This window comes from Phyllobates terribilis, unplaced genomic scaffold (genome assembly GCF_046119375.1).
Source record: "Phyllobates terribilis strain yellow unplaced genomic scaffold, ASM4611937v1 Scaffold_11__3_contigs__length_659146591, whole genome shotgun sequence".
Lineage (NCBI taxonomy): Eukaryota > Metazoa > Chordata > Amphibia > Anura > Dendrobatidae > Phyllobates > Phyllobates terribilis.
This window is the reverse complement of record NW_027362771.1, coordinates 329,619,074-329,639,968: the sequence shown is the minus strand read 5'-3', so window position 1 is coordinate 329,639,968 and position 20,895 is coordinate 329,619,074. Positions and strand designations below refer to the sequence as shown.

The window sequence follows — 20,895 nt, the reverse complement described above, 5'->3', positions numbered from 1 at the left end:
GTTGTAGTGATCGCAGACCCTTTTTCCTGGTAATCTATGGAATTTCCATATTTTGTAGTCTAAACAATAAACTGGTCTAAGCAGCATTTGCTATCAGTAAATGGAGACAAGCCAAAGCTAATGACAGACAGCAGATGGTGACTACATATTCAAGACTGGTGAGAGTAGATAATGAATCCAGCTTATTAAATAACCAATTACCATAAAACCTTCTGTCTGAAGTATGTAGAAATGACCTTTGTTCTAGTGACTTGCTATGAAGATAATGTAATGTCCTAATAATTACATAAGTCTTTGGATATTCTGTCATGTCCACCCCATCTTGATGCCGTGTAGGAACATCTGCGGTTTGTGTCATGGTCAGTGAAGTTCACATGATATTTAGCAGTCTCTTACTAGTTTTTTTTTTTTTTTTTTTATATACTAACATGGTAAAGGTGCCATTGCATATTAAAACACTCCATGATGTAATGAAGCCTTCTTTATGCTGCTTAGTATTGTTACTGCTGAATATTGCGATTTTCTTGTTATTTAAAGGGATATTCCCACCATATGTACTTGTGGTATATTTACAGAATATGCCGCGATTGCTGCTAGCACCGTTTGTGGCAGTTTACCTGCACAGCTCTCCTGTCCATAAAATGGCTGCTGGTGGAGGGTCTTCTGACCAGATCTGTCCACCAGCATCCTCCAATTGAAATCCTCACAAGGCAAAGCTGCTTTTCTATTGGAGGAGATGGATGGACAGGTCTGGTCACATGCTCCTCCTCCACCAGTAGTCATTATATGGACAGGAGACCTGTGCAGTTTGTAAGGAGGATAACCTTTAACATCCATATAATAGTGCCACAAAATCATGTCTGCAACACGTCTGCTAGAACAAAGATAATGTGGCCAACCCCTTTACCTCATTCTGCAGCCAGCAATGGACAAAGTAATACGGTGGCAATAGGAGGCTAACAGTGCAAAATTTTTAATGAGACCCAATTTCTTGCATTTAAGTAAGAAAAAAAATTGTCCCCAAAAGTGGACAACCCCATTAACTCTAGATTATGAAGATTGATCAGATGAATTGCTATGAAAATTTGCTTAATCATAAAATTCCATTCAAAGAGAGTGGTTCAATTGCTGTGGAGAAGGCTTAAGGTTTCCCAAAAAAGTCCAGCAAATGCTGGCATCATCTCCCAAAGATGATTCCGCTACGGGAGAGCGGTTCAACACAAGTGCAGAGCTTGCTCAGGAATGGCAGCCAGAAGATGTCAGTACATGTATATACACATTGAGTCAAAGGCTTTTGGAGGTTGGCTTGGTGTCTAGGAGGGCAGTAAAAAAGCCACTCCTCTCCAAGAAAAACATCAAGCACAGACTGACTTTCTGCAGGAAGTAGAGGAATTGGACTACAGAGGGATGGTGTTAAGTTATTTTCTCTGATGAAGCCCCCTTCAGACTGTTTGGGACATCTGGAAGAATAATTGTCCATAGAAGAAAAGGTGAGCCATGAGTCCGGTGTCATGCCAACATTAAAGCATTCTGAGACCATTCATATGTGGTGTTGCTTTTCATCCAAGAGAGTGGGCGCACTTGCCATTCTGTATTCACGGCAGTTTTCTTAGGTAAAATTCTATCGAAGCCTTCTCCAGGAGCCACTTGGCGTCCACAAACAATCCCAGCGCACTTTTCCTCTTGTGTCTTGCCGTGAGCCCAAACAGTAGATTCTAACCACATATGGTTTATCGGCGCATTCAGTAGAAATGGCTTGACACCTTTTTTAGTACGTTCTTTCTCATTACAGCTTGTGACAATGAAATCTTGGAGGCTAAAGCTTCATTCTAGTCGAAAGAATGTTAGTTTTCATTTTTTCATTCAGTATTGCATTAATGCCTGTGAAGCGCATGAGGGTCTAACAAACTTTCTGAATGCTATTTTAAATAGCTTGAGGGGTGCCGTTTTTAAAATGTTCTCACTTTTGGGTGATTTTCTGACATCTAAAAAATGAGTAGAAAAAAAAAGAAAATTGCCTTATAACCCTTCTAAAATTCTAAGAAAAAATAGATTAAAAGGGTTTGTCCACCACTCGGACAACCCCATCTCAATTGCTGTATTGCCCCATGTAAAATTAAAAAAAAAGCCTATATTATCTCACGGTGTCGGCACGGGGGCTAACGTGATGTTGTAATGCCACGTGAGCCCTGCAGCCAATCAGATGCCGCTTCTCCCTCACTTCTTTCAGGCGCAACTGACATTCGCAGAAAGCTGGAGAGCAGCAGCAGCTGTCACTTCTTCCGAGTGTTAGTTTCATCCGACGGAAGTAAGGGGGCAGCTTCTGATTGGCTGTAGGGCTCATGTGGCATGACAGTGTCACGCGATCCCCGGAGACTCTGCACTGGAGGGGAGTATAGGCTGTTTTTATTTTACATGGACAATATAGCAATTGAGATGGGGTAGTCCGAGTACTAACAGCCCCATTAACTATTATGTGGCATGACTATGTTAGGGCAAAAAAATGTAAAAGTCTGAAATTGATAATTTTTCTACATTTTTGCCAGATTCCTGACGTTTTCATAAATAAATACAAATTTTATCGACCTAAATGTATCACTATCAAGAAGTACGATGTGTCATGGTAAAACATTCTCAATCACTGGTATTAGAAGAAGTATTCCAAAGTTATTACACTTGTCATATTTGAAAATGGGACTTTGTCAGAAAGATGAAAACAGGCTTCGGCGGTAAGGAATTAAAAGGGTTGTCCAGATTTGAGAGCAAAGTCTACATTCTATGTGACTGCAGACTTCTGATCCTTGATGGTGTGCATTGTGCACGCTGTCACGATTCCCTGATATTGTCGGTGCGATCACGTGCTGACTAGTCTCATCTGGCCCAAGCAATTAATGCCCATTTCAGCTTTTGGACCTATGAAAGTGTAAAATGGGTTATTGGGACATTGGAGTTAACTGCATGTTGAGTTAAAAATCTGTGACATTACATAAAATGGCTATGAGGTCAAAACAATACATCTACCGACATGTCAGTATAAATCATACATAGCCCATTGGTTTCCCATTCCTGCCTGAAGCCAAGAGCTAAATAATTAAAGTGCTGCTCTGTCATACATGATGATTCTCAGGGGAGGTTTGTGAGATTTCTGCAAACCAGTAATGTGGTTGTGATTGCTATAGTTGGCTGTAATCCTGATACAGCTGTCTATCCTACACAGAATAGGGGAGCAGATGTGGAGGTCGGCCTGTTAGATGTTTGAGATTACAAATGTATATTGAGAGTGTGTTCAGTGTGCTTCCAGTTTATATTGTATTTACCTATCAGTGTGGATAAAAATACAGTATATCAAGTGCAGTGATTGTTTATATGTAGCGTCCCTAATAGTACAAGGAAATGGTAAAGAGTAGTGATGAGCGAGCATGCTCGTTACTCGAGATTTACGAGCATGCACCGGTGTTTTCCGGGTATCTTCAGGGTCCTCGAGTGTTATGTTTGTCACTCCGTGCGCATGATTTGCGACTGTTTGACAGCTTTAATACATGTGAGGAATGCCTGTTTCTTAGGCATTCCTCACATGTATTAAAGCTGTCAAACAGTCGCAGACCATGAGCACGGAGTGACTGAAACATAATACTCGGCGAGCACCCGAGCATGCTCGCCGAATAGGTTAACAGAACATAATCGCTCATCACTAGTAAAGACTAGTCTAATTTCCAGCACTAAGATCCATGAGGACTGGTGGAAATTGAACACAATGTGTCGGGGCAGGCTGACAAGTGTCCTGCTTAATCACAATCTGCAACTTAATTTCCAAACCATTTATTATGTATGCAGCCACTAGCTGCCTCTGTGATTGATTCCTATAAGACATTGAAGTAATTATAGTGTCTAGTGCTGAACTGACGCACAGTCACAGAATGTCTCACGCGTGTACATAATGAGACAGAATGACCTGCAAGTAACATGAAGGAAAATACAAAGATGGAAGTTCTAAAGTCACAGAGAACTGGGTAAAGTTAATAAAGCATATGGATAGTGAAAACACTCAATATATAAGTGGATGTGCCACAAAGACAGCCCTTTTTACTAAGCCAGAAGTTGATCCCAGCAGAACTAGCCTAAATGTCCAAGCATGTAATGCACGAAGAGCCTGGGACAGTCGGTGTGGGAACTTTGCAAGAGCAATTCTCTATCTCACTGAGAAGGGGGTCTTAATGGGGGATGCTCCTCTAATGTCCATATGACCTAATGGGGCATGTCGATTGCATTTGTTTTTGAGTCAAACCCTTGACCTGTGCTGGGAATACCGCCTCTGTGTGCTATGTTTTTCCTAAGGTATATTGCCTGTTTTACCTCTGTCCATTATTGCTCTTGTATCAGGATGTAGTAAGTAAGTCTATTCATATAGTGTCTATTCATGTTAGTGTCTTTTCATGTAGTGCTGTACCTGCATAGGCTACACAGTAAGCGTACCTCAACCAGACAGGTTTCCTTGCTGGATAAATGATGCTTGTACAAATATAAATACTGTTGAAAACAGAAGTATACATACACTATATAAAAAGACACATATGCATATTGTTCTCAATGTGAAATGAAATCAGAATAAACCTTTCCCCTTTTAGGTCAATTAGGATTACCATCATTTTTAATATTTGCCAAATGCCAGAATAATGAGAGAGAGAGGGAGAATGTTTTAAGGCATTTTTATTACTTGCTGCAAAGTCAAAAGTTTATATACATTAAGAGTACTATACCTTTAAACAATTCTGGACTGCCCATATGATGATGCCATGTATTTGGAAGCTGCTTCTTCTTTTTTGGCAACATCTGGGTTAGAGACACACATGTAGATGTATTTTAATGCACACCCAAAACACACTGCTTTTTTGTGTAGCATCATGGGAAAGTCTAAAGAAATCAGCCAAGATATCAGGAAGGGAATTGTGGACTTGCACAAGTCTGACTCATCCTTGGGTACAATTTCAAGATACCTGAAGGTGCCTCGTTCATCTGTACAAACAATTATACCCAAGGACAAACAAGATGAGAATGTCCAGCCATCATACCGCTCAGGAAGGAGACGGGTTCTGTGTTCCAGAGATGAACGTGCTTTGGTCTGACATGTGCATATCAACTCAAGGACAAAAGCTAAAGACCTTGTGAAGATGATGGCGGAATCTGGTAAGATTGTGTCAATTACCACAGTGAAACGAGTACTATATCAACATAGGTTGAAGGCCACTTTTCCATGAAGAAGCCATTACTCCAAAAGAAACCTAAAAAAAGCCAGATTAATGTTTGCAAATGCACACAGGAACAAAGACCTTAATTTTTGGAGACATGTCCTTGGTCTGATTAAACTAAAATTGAACTTTTTGGGCATAATGACCATCGTTACGTTTGGAGGAAAAAGGGAGAAGCTTGGAAGCCTAAGAACACCATCCCAACTGTGAAACACGGGGGTGGCAGCATCATGTTGTGGGGTTGTTTTGTTGCAGGAGGGACTGGTACACTTCACAAAATAGATGGCATCATGAGAAAAGAAGATTATGTGGCAATAATGAAGCAACATCTCAAGACATCAGCCAGGAAGTTAAAGCTTGGGTGGAAATGGGTCTTCCAAACGGACAATGACCCAAAATATACTGCCAAAATGGTAACAAAGTGGCTTAAGGATAACAAAGTCAATGTTTTGGAGTGGCCATCACAAAGCCCTGATCTCAGTCCTATTGAAAATTTATGGGCAAAGCTGAAAAGGCAGGTGCGAGCAAGGCGACCTACAAACCTAGATCAGTTACACCAGTTTTGTCAGGAGGAATGGGCCCAAATTCCAACCAACTATTGTGAGAAGCTTGTGGAAGGATATCCCAAACGTATGACCCAAGTCATTAAGTTTAAGGGCAATGGTACCAGATACTAATGAAATGAATGTGAACTTTTTACAGCAAGTAATAAAATGCCTTAAACATTTCTCGCTCTCATTATTCTGGCGTTTGGAAAATTTTAAAAATGATGGTAATCCTAATTGAAACAATTATGTAGCTACAATCTGCTTAAATTTACGGCAGCAAATAACCTCAGTATTAACAATATAAATCAGCCAAGAGGAAACTCTTAAATTATAACTTTTATTAAATCTCTAAAATTATTTTGTACCTCTAATGTCCAATATAAACTACTCACACACCCCTATTGTAGTCAAAACATTGCAACAAACCCCTCATAAAGTGAAATAGAGAGGGCCAACAATACTGGTTCGGTCCTGATCGATCTATCTATATAACAATCTTTGTACAAGACACAAAACATGAAATCAGGACATAATGGATAACCTCTTATATACCATGTTGGAAAAAAACAGCAGGATTAATCCAGTCCTGGTCCATATATAACTTAAACAAAGTGATATAAAAATCTTTAACAATATGTGTGGATCTCACCCGTTCTCTTGTCTGTGGACATCCTGCTGGTTTTTTTCTCCAATTCAGTTAGTTTGTTTTACGGAGAGTAAAATCTACCCTGTGGTGCCCCTGATATTTGCTCCCGTCCTAACAAGGGCAGTACCCAAGTGTATCTAATACCCCACAAAATAATGCCTCCCGACGCATTTCTTCCTCCTCATAGAGGATTCATCAGGGGAGTGTGACTCGTATTTTGGGGAGCACTACAAAAAAAGTGACTGTGCTATAAAGTGCTGTGTGGTTTAAAAACATAATATAGCGGACCTCACAATGGTGGGCGTCCAACTTTGTGGTAGAGAGTGCTGTTACCGCCTTCAAAAATGCAGAAATGCAAAGAGAAAAGGGGGGGGGTCCTCCACACCGATCTTCTCTGTTTAAATATATTGTAATATATGTTTTTAAGTTATATATGGACCAGGACTGGATTAATACTGCTGTATTTTTCCAGCATGGTATATAAGAGGTTATCCAATGTGTCCTGATTTCATGTTCTGTGTCTATGACAAAGATTGTTATATAGATACATCGATCAGGACCGAACCAGTATTGTTGGCCCTCTCTATTTCACTATATGAGGGGTTTGCTGCGATGTTTTGACTACAATAGGGGTGTATGAGTAGTTTACATTGGAGGTACAAAATAATTTTAGAGATTTTAATAAAAGTTATAATTTAAGAGTTTCCTCTTGGCTGATTTATATAATCCCAATTGACCTAAAACGAGAGAGACATATTCTGATTTCATGTCCGATATTGAGAAAAACATGCATATGTGTCTTTTTATATAGTGTATGTAAACTTCTGGTTTCAACTGTATATAAAACCCAAGATTAAAACAAAATAAGTAAATACCCTGCAGTAAATAAATGGCAATAGTGCATGAAAATAATACAATGTACTTAGTTAACATAATTTTGATTTGTATAACATAACGGCCATCCCACCATGTAACGGTCCTAACCTCTAGTATTAAAACCTTACCATATGTCAAGTGACCTAATGTGAGTAAGGGCTAAGAAGGACCTGGCTTGTGGACACTCAGCCATGGGGAACCACATGAATGTAATGTCAAGCTCAAAGAAAAGGGAGGCTACACCCCTATGTGCACAGAGTGCAAATAAACCTAAGTCCTTCTCATCCCTTATTCACATTTTACGTCACTTGACAAATGGTAAGGTTTTAATGTGCAGCAATTTACAGTACAAGTCAAGTAAATGAGGTTCTAAAAACTCCATTGACACTTTGCAGAAAAAATCCACATGAAAGTAAGAGCATGATTCAGCTTTTCAAATTCGCAGCATGCTCATTCCTGTGCGGATCTTCACTTTGGATTTCACCATATCAATACTTTGTAAGACATCGGGTGAAAACTGCAGTCAGATCAATGATAAAATCTGCAGATAACACATGGAATTATTATTTTTTTTTACAAATTCATTGCAAATGTGACTGAATCCGTAACATAAATTTCATGTATTGTGAACATGGTCTTATATCGCAGGATAGCATACTAATATAGTAAATGGATATATCCCACATGGGAAAATAAACATTGGTTTCGAACATGTTGATAAGTCAGTCCTCTTCTGTTAAAAACGGAATAGTACTTTCAACAATCCTTTGCATAAATCAATAGCACATGCAAATATTAGAAATTGTGTAATGCTATATATCAGTGAAATCTGCTTTCTTTTCCACTTTTTCCTCCTGCACATGTTTCCTGAACTTATTCTGAAAACAGCTCAAATCTTGCTCGCTCCAGACAAGACGGACTGGCTGCTCACTGTGTCTTCATGTGACACAGCCAATTATACTGTATGGAGGAGGGTTGGATAGAGAGTGGCAGGGAGAGGAAACAGGTAGAGGAAGACACAGGAAGATTGTGCTGAACTTTCTAATAATTCTTTTACCTAACATCAGTGCTTGATTCACATTTGAACACAGCTCAGAATTGCAGTATAATTTCCTCCATAACTCCTGCTGCTTCTCTCTGTGTGCTAAAAAAATGAATGAAGCACAGCAATACCTCTGTGTGCTGTGTATGGGAAGACAATATTTAGCTAGTCTTCTCCCACCAGCTCAGAGTGAATTACAAATTAGAGATACAGTCTGCAGAAGGGAAAACCTAGTGAAATGCAGGGTACAAGTCAGATAGTGTTAATCCTAATTTGCTCACATCGGACAGTTTATTCTGAAATGTTATTTGACCTGTCAGTCACCTCTAGCAGCGCTGGGAGAAGAACCCTTCTAACTATATTTTCTTTTTGAGTGCTTAAGTGAAAAATATACATAGCTACAGTCGTGTAGCCACGCTCTTATTCATGCTGCCCGTGGTTAGGGCAGCGTGAAGCAGGTGACAGTTTCCCTTTAAATGCGTTCTATACTTGTATGCATAGCTTTAGCTTGTAAACTGACTTTTTAGCACTTCATATCAAACCTCTTAGCAAATTATATCATATATAACTTTCTGATGTTCTTACTTACGAAGCACTAAATTTAGAAACGAGTACTATCAGTATGCCAACTATATGTTAGTCTATAGGTATTTCTGCATGTTCCTGAAGGGAAAAAAAAGTCTTGTAGAAATCCTACAGGGATCATAGAAATTAACTTTTCTCCTAATGTCTACAATTGCTGCCTGGCTTTGCCTAGTGTCCATGGCTTTGTATTCCTCCGCTAACCAGATACTGATGTGGAGGTGTGTGGTTTGGAAGGATGGCTGATCTCCTGGGACACAAGGTTTGCAGCATGAGACAAAATAGGATAAAATGGGATGGGGAAAAAAGTTAGAAATGTGTGATCTTTTTTCACTTTGTAATTTGTGTCATACTGACTTCTTCTCTTTTTGCAGGATATAGGTATGAGCTGTTTTGTCTAATAAAACATGTCCAGACCCCACACTGCCTGGTAAGACATACTGCTAATGTTTCCTTGTGCATGAGCGGAATACAGAGTGATTCAAAAAGGATAGTGCACAATTATAGCCTCGGTATTCATAACCGAGGGAACATAACACATTTATTAACACGAAAGGGCACACTAGGCAGTTTCCTCGGATATGGACTCAACTGTTCAATGATTATGCTTTTGGTGGGATATCTGCTCTTACATAGGTATACTGTACTGTAGTGCTGTGCAGATGTCTCCTGTCTTCTGTTCTCCCTCTCATCAAAAGCATGAAAATCTGAAGCTGTAAGGTTGGATTCATACACCCATGTATACGGTACCAGTACAGACCATGATGCACATACTGGCCGCAGGTCTCCTGGCCTGAACTTGACAGCCTCATACAGTAAAGACCAAAAGTTTGGACACACCTTCTCATTTAAAGATTTTTCTGTATTTTCATGACTATGAAAATTATACATTCACACTGAAGGCATCAAAACTATAAATTAACACATGTGGAATTATATACTTAACAAAAAAATTTGAAACAACTGAAAATATGTCTTATATTCTAGGCTCTTCAAAGTAGCCACCTTTTGCTTTGATGACTGCTTTGCACACTCTTGGCATTCTCTTGATGAGCTTCAAGAGGTAGTCACCGGAAATGGTTTTCACTTCACAGGTGTGTCCTGTCAGGTTTAATAAGTGGGATTTCTTGCCTTATAAATGGGGTTGGGACCATCAGTTGTGTTGTGCAGAAGTCAGGTGGATACACAGCTGATAGTCCTACTGAATAGACTATTAGAATTTGTATTATGGCAAGAAAAAAGCAGCTAAGTAAAGAAAAACGAGTGGCCATCATTACTTTAAGAAATGAAGGTCAGTCAGTCCGAAAAATTGGGAAAACTTTGAAAGTGTCCCCAAGTGCAGTTGCAAAAACCATCAAGCGCTACAAAGAAACTGGCTCACATGAGGACCGCCCCAGGAAAGGAAGACCAAGATTCACCTCTGCTTCTGAGGATAAGTTTATTCGAGTCACCAGCCTCAGAAATCGCAGGTTAACAGCAGCTCAGATTAGAGACCAGGTCAATGCCACACAGAGTTCTAGCAGCAGACACATCTCTTCAACAACTGCTAAGAGGAGACTTTGTGTAGCAGGCCTTCATGGTAAAATAGCTGCTAGGAAACCACTGCTAAGGACAGGCAACAAGCAGAAGAGACTTGTTTGGGCTAAAGAACACAAGGAATGGACATAAGACCAGTGGAAATCTGTGCTTTGGTCTGATGAGTCCAAATTTGAGATCTTTGGTTCCAACCACCGTGTCTTCGTGCAACGCAGAAAGGGTGAACGGATGGACTCTACATGCCTGGTTCCCACCGTGAAGCATGGAGGAGGAGGTGTGATGGTGTGGGGGTGCTTTGCTGGTGACACTGTTGGGGATTTATTCAAAATTAAAGGCATACTGAACCAGCATGGCTACCACAGCGTCTTGCAGCGGCATGCTATTCCATCCGGTTTGCGTTTAGTTGGACCATCATTTATTTTTCAACAGGACAATGACCCCAAACACACCTCCAGGCTGTGTAAGGGCTATTTGACCAAGAAGGGGAGTGATGGGGTGCTACGCCAGATGACCTGGCCTCCACAGTCACCAGACCTGAACCCAATCAAGATGGTTTGGGGTGAGCTGGACCGCAGAGTGAAGGCAAAAGGGCCAACAAGTGCTAAGCATCTCTGGGAACTCCTTCAAGATTGTTGGAAGACCATTTCCGTACCTACCTCTTGAAGCTCATCAAGAGAATGCCAAGAGTGTGCAAAGCAGTCATCAAAGCAAAAGGTGGCTACTTTGAACAACCTAGAATATAAGACATATTTTCAGTTGTTTCACACTTTTTTGTTAAGTATATAATTCCACATGTGTTAATTCATAGTTTTGATGCCTTCATTGTGAATGTACAATTTTCATAGTCAAGAAAATACAGAAAATTCTTTAAATGAGAAGGTGTGTCCAAACTTTTGGTCTGTACTGTATGTCTATTTTGCCAGTCTGTGAATCATGGGCCATAACACATTGAATTGTTAATCTGACTTTTCTCCGTATTTACTGAGCCTATTTTCTTAAAGGCATTGTCCAGCTAGAAAGCATAATCTTTAAGATATGTATAAAATAGAAAAGCAAACAACTAATTCATATACTGTACTTTCATAACCAGTGCTCGTCCTGGATCTCTTAAACTTGGGTGTTTCAAAGGTGAGCGTTTTCTATACAGGCATGTCATGAATGCTGGCTGAGTGGCTAATTTCTATAGGTAAGGCAACACCCTTTTCTGTCTGTGCATCAGTTGTGACCACAAAGAAGGTTCACTTACCTATTGAAATTATCCAGTCAGTAAACTTCCTTCATACACATCGAACCGGAGTCGAAGTGAAGATTCCGAAAACCAGTGCCGGCACTGATGGCAGGACATAGGTGGAGCTTTGGTAATGAAAGTATATACACTACCGTTCAGAAGTTTGGGGTCACCCAGACAATTTTGTGTTTTCCATGAAAAAAAACTCATACTTTTATTTATCAAATGAGTTGCAAAATGATTAGAAAATATAGTCCAGACATTGACAAGGTTAGAAATAATGATTTTTATTAGAAAGAATAATTTTCTCCTTCAAACTTTGTTTTCGTCAAAGAATGCTCCCTTTGCAGCAATTACAGCATTGCAGACCTTTGGCATTCTAGCTGTTAATTTGCTTCAGTAATTTTGAGAAATTTCCCCCCATGCTTCCTGAAGCCCCTCCCACAAGTTGGATTGGCTTGATGGGCACTTTTTGTGTACCATACGGTCAAGCTGCTCCCACAACAGCTCAATGGGGTTGAGATCTGGTGACTGCGCTGGCCACTCCATTACAGACAGAATACCAGCTGCCTGCTTCTTCCCTAAATAGTTCATGCAGAAATTGGAGGTGTGCTTTGGGTCATTGTCCTGTTGTAGGATGAAATTGGCTCCAATCAAGCGCTGTCCACAGGGTATGGCATGGCGTTGCAAAATGGAGTGATAGCCTTCCTTATTCAAAATCCAATTTACCTTGTACAAATCTCCCACTTTACCAGCACCAAAGCAACCCCAGAGCATCACATTACCTCCACGATGCTTGACAGATGGCGTCAGGCACTCTTCCACCATCTCTTCAGTTGTTCTGCGTATCAGAAATAAATGATGTTCTGTGTGATCCAAACACCTCAAACTTCGATTTGTCTGTCCATAAAACTTTTTTCCAATCTTCCTCTGTCCAATGTCTGTGTTCTTTTGCCCATATTAATGTTTTCCTTTTATTAGCCAGTCTCAAATAAGGCTTTTTCTTTGCCACTTTGCCCTGAAGGCCAGCATCCCGGAGTCGCCTCTTCACTGTAGACGTTGACACTGGCGTTTTGCGTGTACTATTCAATGAAGTTGCCAGTTGAGGAGCTGTGAGGCGTCGATTTCTCAAACTAGAGACTATAATGTACTTGTCTTGTTGCTCAGTTGTGCAGCGGGGCCTCCCACTTCTCTTCCTACTTTGGTTAGAGCCTGTTTGTGCTCTCCTCTGAAGGGAGTAGTACACACCGTTGTATGAAATCTTCAGTTTCTTGGCAATTTCTCGCATAGAATAGCCTTCATTTCTAAGAACAAGAATAGACTGTCGAGTTTCACATAAAAGTTCTCTTTTTCTGGCCATTTTGAGAGTTTCATAGTAGAAACAATTGTAATGCTCCAGATTCTCAACTAGCTCAAAGGAAGGTCAATTTTATAGCTTCTCAAATCAGCCAAACCATTTTCAACTGGGCTAAGATACTTGTGCAATGGTTTTCTAGGGTTTTCTAAACATCCATTAGCCTTCTTACACAGTTAGCAAATACAATGTACCATTAAAACACTGGAGTGGTGGTTGTTGGAAATGGGCCTCTATGCACCTATGTAGATATTGCAATAAAACAAAATGTTTGCAGCTAGAATAGTCATTTACCACATTAACAATGTATAGAGTGTATTTCTGATTCATTTAATGTTAGCTTCATTGAAAAAAAATGTGCTTTCTTTCAAAAATAATGAAATTTCTAAATGACCCCAAACTTTTGAACGGTAGTGTATACGTTATATACATTTCTAAAAATAGTTTTTCTAGCTGTTCAAGTCCTTTAAGGGCTTTAGCAGTTAAACCTTCCATTATTTGTAGAGGTTTTGTTTCATTGATATTCAAGCTTTCACTGTTACATGCAAAAAACATAATTCCAAATTGATATGTTAGAAGCAATATAATTTTATATAAAATTTTATGAATAATTTAGTTTGGTTTAATGATAAAATGGTCATATATACTTTAGTTCTCTTATTGCCTGCAGTTCATCTGGCTCTAAAACAGTAGTCTGAAAAACTTCCATTGAAGTAACAATGAATGAAAACTTAGGGCGGAAAACTGCACTACAAGCCTGTACCTGGTGGTGTGTGAAAGGACTGACCTGTTGATTGGCGATGATGATCTTGCAGTGTGAATATAATGGGTATTCCTATTATCACCTGTGGCTTCTATCTACCTGTATCCTGCGATGTCACCTTGGCTTTGTATAGATTTCGGTCCTAATTAGGAGTGTCTTATACTCTTAGCTTTCCTTTTAGAAACAACCTCCAGAAAATTACCTATTGCTTAATTCAGGTTTTCATGTTAAATGTTTTTTTTGGTTTTTTCTTTTTCAGATTTATTATTTATTTTCCGTATCACAATCTGTATTATAAAATAAAAAATAGAGTTCTTGCAGTTTTTACACTGGCCTTTAGGGCCATTATACTGCTGTTTCAAGAAGCAACACATACATTAGCCACAAGTACAGACCCTGACCCTATCTTTTGTATTGTGGCATCTAATGATCTGTGCAATGGTCATTGTGAAGGGTTAGCTGCAACATCGCCTCTTGTGATTGTTGAGCCTGTGTTATCAGCTATGTATAAAGATGTTGGCTGTCGTTGCAAAGCTATGATCACACGTTGCGTTTTTGCTGCATTTGTTTCTGCAGGCAAAACCTGCTCTCTTGGCAGTAAAGAAGCTGCTTACAAAAAGCAGGTTTTGCTGAGTTTTTATTGTTTCTTGTGCATGCTGATAATTTGGCCACCCCCCCCCCACCCAAAAAAAGATGATGCAACTTCCTTAGGTTTTTGCACTAAAAACGCAGCAAAACCAGACACTTGCGGTGAAACGCTGAAAGAAGTGACATGCTGCAGTTTGCAAAAAGCACAGTTTTCCATGAGATTTCTAAAACCTCATTGATTTTGCTGGTACTGTAAAACGCAGCTTAAAATTTGCATAAAAAAGCAGCAAAAATGCAACGTGTGAACATAGCCTTATCCTGCCTCTGCTAAGGATCTTTGCTGAAAACTCTTCCTGAAAAGACAGGAAGTATGAGTCTACAATAGCAAAATTGGGCAGTGTGAAAATTGCAGGATTGCTAATTTTTGTTTTTGGTTTTCATTCCTAAATATCGAGATATGGGGTAAAAAACTGACATTTTTTTTAAATACATGTGACACAAAAACCTGATTTAAATGATAAGACGATCATCAGAAAATAACCTAAGTACTAGTGATGAGTGAGTATGTTCTGTTACCCTTTCGGCGAGCATGCTCAGGTGCTCACCGAGTATCTTCAGTGTGCTCGGGTGTTATGTTTTAGTCACACTGTGTGCATGATTTGCGACTGTTTGACAGCTTTAATACATGTGAGGAATGCCTAAGAAACAGGCATTCCTCACATGTATTAAAGCTGTCAAACAGTCGCAGAACATACACACAGCCCAACTCAAGCATAACACCCGAGCATGCTCGTAAATCTTGAGTAACGAGCATGCTCGCTCATCACTACTAAGGACCCAATCTTGGAACTATGAAGGATGATAATGAAATACTGTTTGAGAGTATTACTCTTGTGTTACTGCAGATTCATTGTCTAACCTCTCCTGACACAAGCTCTGGCTGGAACCAGGACAGACAGCAGGACGATCAGTATACACAAGCAGTGTAAGTAATTGAAGCCTTGGCTGTATGACCAATTTTCACAGTTCTATCATCAAACTAGTAGGAACCTTGATCAACCTTGCAAGCAATAATATGGTAAAAACATTCCTTTTAGGATATGTTCACGCATTTGAATAATCCAATGTGTATTTGCAGCAAAATCTTAGGCTAACCCTCTGATTTCTGCCGTGGATTTATAGTTTGAAGTGCTGCCAGTGCGTGTGCAGATTAGCAGCATTCAGTGCGTGCGATGACCCGACAATTTCCAAGCAAAAGCCTCTGCAATAAATGGCATTGAAATGATAGAAAAAATATGGAAGGCAACACTTACAGAGTGGGAGGAATATAACTAAGCAACAGCACGTGTGAAAAATACTTGAGTGTACTAATAGATCACAGACTGCACATGAGTCAACAGTGTGATACATCGGCAAAAAAGGCAAACACCATTCTGGGATGTATTAAGAGAAGCATAAAGTCTAGATCACATGAAGTAATTATCCCCCTCTACTCCTCTTTGGTCAGACCTCATCTGGAATACTGTGCTCAGTTCTGGGCATCTCATTTTAAAAAAGACATGAAGAAACTGGAACAAGTTTAGAGAAGAGCTACCAGGATGGTGAGCGGACTGCAAAGTATGTCCTACGAGGAACGGTTAGAGGATCTGGGAATGTTTAGCTTCCAAAAAAGTCTAAGAGGAGACTTAATAGCTGTCTACAAATATCTGAAGGATGTTACAGTGTAGAGGGGTCATCATTATTCTCATTTGCACATGGAAACACGAGAAGCAATGGAATGAAACTGAGGGGGAGAAGATACAGATTAGGTGTTCTAAAAAACTTTTTGACAGTGAGGGTGATCAATGAGTGGAACAGGCTGCCACGATATGTGGTGAGTTCTCCTTCAATGGAAGTCTTCAACCAGAGGCTGGACAGACATCTGTCTGAGATGGTTTAGTGAATCCTGCATTGAGCAGGGGGTTGGACACGATGACCCTGGAGGTCCCTTCCTACTCTTACACTCTATGTTTCTATTTCTGATTAAGCGTAATAGAAGGCATTTTTATGGGCAGTTTTTACAGGGATTTTGATTGGAATTTTGCGTGAAAAAAGCTGTGTATGAACAGAGCCCTAAAGAAGGACCAATATTAATATTCTGTAGGGATGAGATTGCCTTTTACCGCGTAGACTTTGACTGCAAATACGCTCAAAGCTTTCTCCATTCTTTGCATTGCACTGATTTCTCTGTTCGTTTTTCAAAACTGATAGAAGAAAAAAAAAATCCTAATTTAGCCTTGAAGACAAACAGAGAATAATTCATTAGAAGTGGGTTTAGAATGCTTGGTATCATAAGCCTCTCTCAGGGGGGTTGTACAGATTTCCGAATTGGTTAGTTCAAAGCTGCCATCAACGACTGCTGGAATTCTTGTACTTCTTTTATTTCTACACGGAACTCTTTGAATTGCAGATGAGGAAGAAAGATTTTCAGATGTTTAGGGATTAGTTTGAGACATACTGAATATTAAGTCATTTTCAATTTAAAACAGTTTGTTCTGAAAACAATTATCTTTCTTTTGCCCCTTGTTAATATATAATCCAATCGTGGTAACTGCTTGATTACAGACAGCACTGAGTACAAAAGGCTGAAAACACAGCATCCACTCCATGATCAGAGAACTAGTCAGCGGTTTATATTATTACGAGCCTTGGGTTATTTTTTTTTGTTAACAAATAGATTTCGAATTGGCAACATATAGCCTATTATTTTTTAATATTTTACTTTCTGGCCCAAATAAAGGTACCGTCAGATTTAGCGACGCTACAGCGATCCCGCCAACGATACGACCTGTCAGGGATTGTTGCTGTGTCGCTATGTGGTCGCTGGTGAGATGTCAAACAGTCAGATCTTCCCAGCGACGCAGCAACAATATGGCGACCCGTAGCGACCTGTATAATGATGCAACGCCTATGTGTCTCAGTTCTGAGTCGCCAACGAAGGTGTCAAACACACCGATGCATGCTACCCAGCGGGACCTCAACGATCAAAAAATGGTCCAGGACATTTCGACACGACCAGCGATCTCACAGCAGGGGCCTGGTCGCTGCTACGTGTCTAACGTAGCGAGATCGCTGCTGAGGTCGCTGTTGCGTCACAAAACTTGTGACTCAGCAGCGATCTCGCTTAGTGTGACGGGGGCTTAAGTCTTAAAATGCCTAACCAGACGTTGTGTGTAGTCAAAGAGGCATTCACTTAATGCGGGATTGATTATATTTCTAACTCTTCCAACTCTTCCAGATAGAAATGAATGTAATTAACTTCACCCTATGGGACTGTCCTTCCAATAAGTGCAAAGTCCCAAATAATGACAGGAAAACTCATTAAATGTACTATAGCCTAGCATTGTGCAAGAATTGATTTTGTCTGCTCATTGAGGCTTTTGTATTAGGCACCAGCTTAATTTTTTTCCCAGCATCTTTATTTGGATTCCGCATGCTTGTTCTTAGTACCCTCTAGCGTCTTGTATAATAGATCATTCTTTCGCAAATGTATATTTGTTTCATTTATTTTGTCTTGTTGAGTCATTTGCTGTTAAAATGTTTACCACATATAAAGCATCAGTCACATCTTATGTTTTATGACATTTTTCGGTTTGGAAAACCTGATTTGTTAGTTTGTGCCCTGCGTTGTCATATCAGTCACACTGTCAATAACGAATGTCATAGTTTAAATGGTGAAGCCATATTTCTATCTCTCTTATGACAGGTTTGATGCTTTGGTACAGAGGTTTGAGGCTCCAGATTCTCGAAATCGCTGGGACAGTCCTGTCTTTACTGTTCATAAGGATGATGTGCTGCCACTGGATCAGATCAGTAATGCAATTTTTCACAGGAAAGCTCCTCCGCCTAACCAATCTACACAAACGGTGCGTAATTGACAATTGCCTACCTTACCGTGGTTTTAGATGGGCTGATGAGGGGGAACAAGCATTGCTAGGAACACTTGTTCCTGACTTTCAGTCCATCTAAACAGGCCACTAATCATCAATGAACAAGCAAAATGATTTTTAGCCGGCTTAAAAATCATCGTTTTCTGCAGCACATTGTCCTGTTAAGCAGGGGTGTGCTGCCTAGAAAGGTGATGTTTTATATGCATAAAATACCGGTCATCACTGGTTATCTTTCATGTAGGTGATCAGCAGTCATTTGATAGTTGCTCCGACATATATAAATCCAGGATCAATAACATTCAACCATTCATCAACATTCAGTGCTATCTAACTGTAATTTCTAGACAGTGCAACTAAAGGCTTAGGCTGTGTTCACACGATGCGTATTTCATGCGTTTCCGCGGCGTTTTTGCAGTTGCGTAAACGCCGCGGAAACGCATGAAAAACGCATGGTAGAAGGGAAGCAATGTTCCCCAATGGAAATCCGCATGTGCTGTGCCCATGATGCGGATTAAACCTTATTAAACCTGACAGGGCACACCTATGAAGTGAAAACTATTTCCAGTGACTACCTCTTGAAGCTCATCAAGAGAATGCCAAGACTGTGCAAAGCAGTCATCAAAGCAAAAGGTGGCTACTTTGAAGAACCTAGAATATAAGACATATTTTCAGTTGTTTCACACTTTTTTGTAAAGTATATAATTCCACATGTGTTAATTCATAGTTTTGATGCCTTCAGTGTGAATGTACAATTTTCATAGTCCTGAAAATACAGAAAAATCTTTAAATGAGAAGGTGTGTCCAAACTTTTGGTCTGTACTGTATATATATATAATAGGGAATGGTTGGGAAGAGATGATCTAATTTGTAAACCATCATCTGTTGGGTTTTTGTTTTTTTGTTTCAGCGATTACTATTTGTACAGGATTTTCCATTATACCAACCATTGTCTTTTTTTTCTTTTTCCAAACAGCAACCTTTGTCCTCCACAAATTTTCTGCATGAGTTGGACAAGGTGACACAAGATGTTGTGACTGTAAGTGACGTCTACTACTGAAAGTATGTGCACAAAGATGAAAATGGCTTTGTTTTACTATATGCTTTTTCATTTAAACGAGGATCACAATTCAGGATAATTGTTTCAGAATGAGCGTTTGCTCAGACCTTATGGATGATTTGCAGATTTTCTGATTGTCTGCAGTTGAATACAATATTAGCAAAGTGGATAAAAATTTTGGTAATCTCATCCAAACTTTTGCTTTTATTTTCATGATGAAAATTGATTTGTTTTTGCCATTTTATAGAATGTCAATTTCTCCAGCATATTTATTGCGTTTTTTTTTCTAGACTTTCCGCATAGACACGACTAGGATGGCTTATATATTTATAATAAAAACACAATACTGTGGAAATTATTGTGGGATAAGCTGCTAGTGAAATACACTAGTAGAGAATTGGGGGGAAATGACTCCCTTGCTGGTGATTACTCTGGTTACACACTGTTTTTCATCACATTGCATCCAGTGTGACAGCTGCTGCCAAGCAGAGGCTGTAGTGATGAGATGGGACTGGCATAGGGTACCCTGCTGGTACCCGAGAAATCGCTAGAGAATTTATCCTTTTTTTTTTAATCTGCTGCCAATACGGATGAGAATTCTGCAGCAAGACCCACATGATCTGAGGAAGGATGAGTTTAGTGTTAGGCCTAGTGGCCAGTGTGAATATTCCAAAATTTTCTGATTATTTTTAAACTTATGTATTTTTTTTTTATTGCAATGTCAGTAAAGAAAAACACCAGAAAAATCTTCAGTATGCTACCTTTTTCCCCTGTCACAAAACACATTGATCTTCATGAAAAAAAGCCCTCCTGATGCTAAAATGGTAAAATGTAAAGGTTTGTGGGTCTTAAAATGCTTCAATGCAAAAGTAAAGTATTTTGTAAGGGAAGAAAAAGCGTACAAGTCTTACCTTTAGGCCGGCGTATGTTCTCTCGATTATGCAAATGACACTCTGCTCAAACTCTGCTCCGAGCGTGAGCCGAGTGTCAGTGCTCTGTGTTACGATCCACTCGCGCGAGAGAATCGCAGCACATGTGCAGAGGAGATGGAGAAAGTATCTTCTACATCTCCTCCATTGCCAGCATCTGTGGTAATCGCACTGCGCTCAGGTGACATCCGAGTGCAGTCCGATGTTTCACACGCACCTATTAACTTGTATTGGTGAGTGCGATCCGACTCTCAGATGCAGTCGCAGCATGCTGCGATTGTTTTTTCATGCCGAATTGGCATGAGAAAATAGTCTCTGATCTGAGCTGCCACATAGAGCAACATTGGGTGAAGTGCTATCAGATAGCACTCAGCCGTGTCATACTCCAGTGTGAGCGAGGCCTTATACACATTGTTTTTATTGTAACCTTTTTATGTGTTTTCCCAGGCTGTTCTAAGTGCCCAGAAAACCAGTGTTCCAGGAGATATCATCATGGTGCCAGGAGCCACGGAGAAAATATCCTTTATAAAAATACTTGTATGCGACTTTTACATACTGTAGCAAGGTTCAC

The 20,895-nt window shown here is 39.8% G+C and overlaps 1 protein-coding gene across 3 annotated transcripts in view; it reads left to right on the top strand.

The window, feature by feature from the left end:
* Window positions 1-20,895, top strand: part of KTI12 (KTI12 chromatin associated homolog) — an 80,158-nt gene that overhangs the window by 50,539 nt on the left and 8,724 nt on the right. For all 3 annotated transcript variants that reach the window (XM_073650773.1, XM_073650772.1, XM_073650774.1), the window contains exons 5-9: window positions 9,315-9,370; window positions 15,315-15,394; window positions 18,155-18,314; window positions 19,312-19,374; window positions 20,772-20,842. In XM_073650773.1, the coding sequence (XP_073506874.1) occupies window positions 9,315-9,370; window positions 15,315-15,394; window positions 18,155-18,314; window positions 19,312-19,374; window positions 20,772-20,842 (430 nt within the window). The remainder of the gene's footprint in view (window positions 1-9,314; window positions 9,371-15,314; window positions 15,395-18,154; window positions 18,315-19,311; window positions 19,375-20,771; window positions 20,843-20,895) is intronic.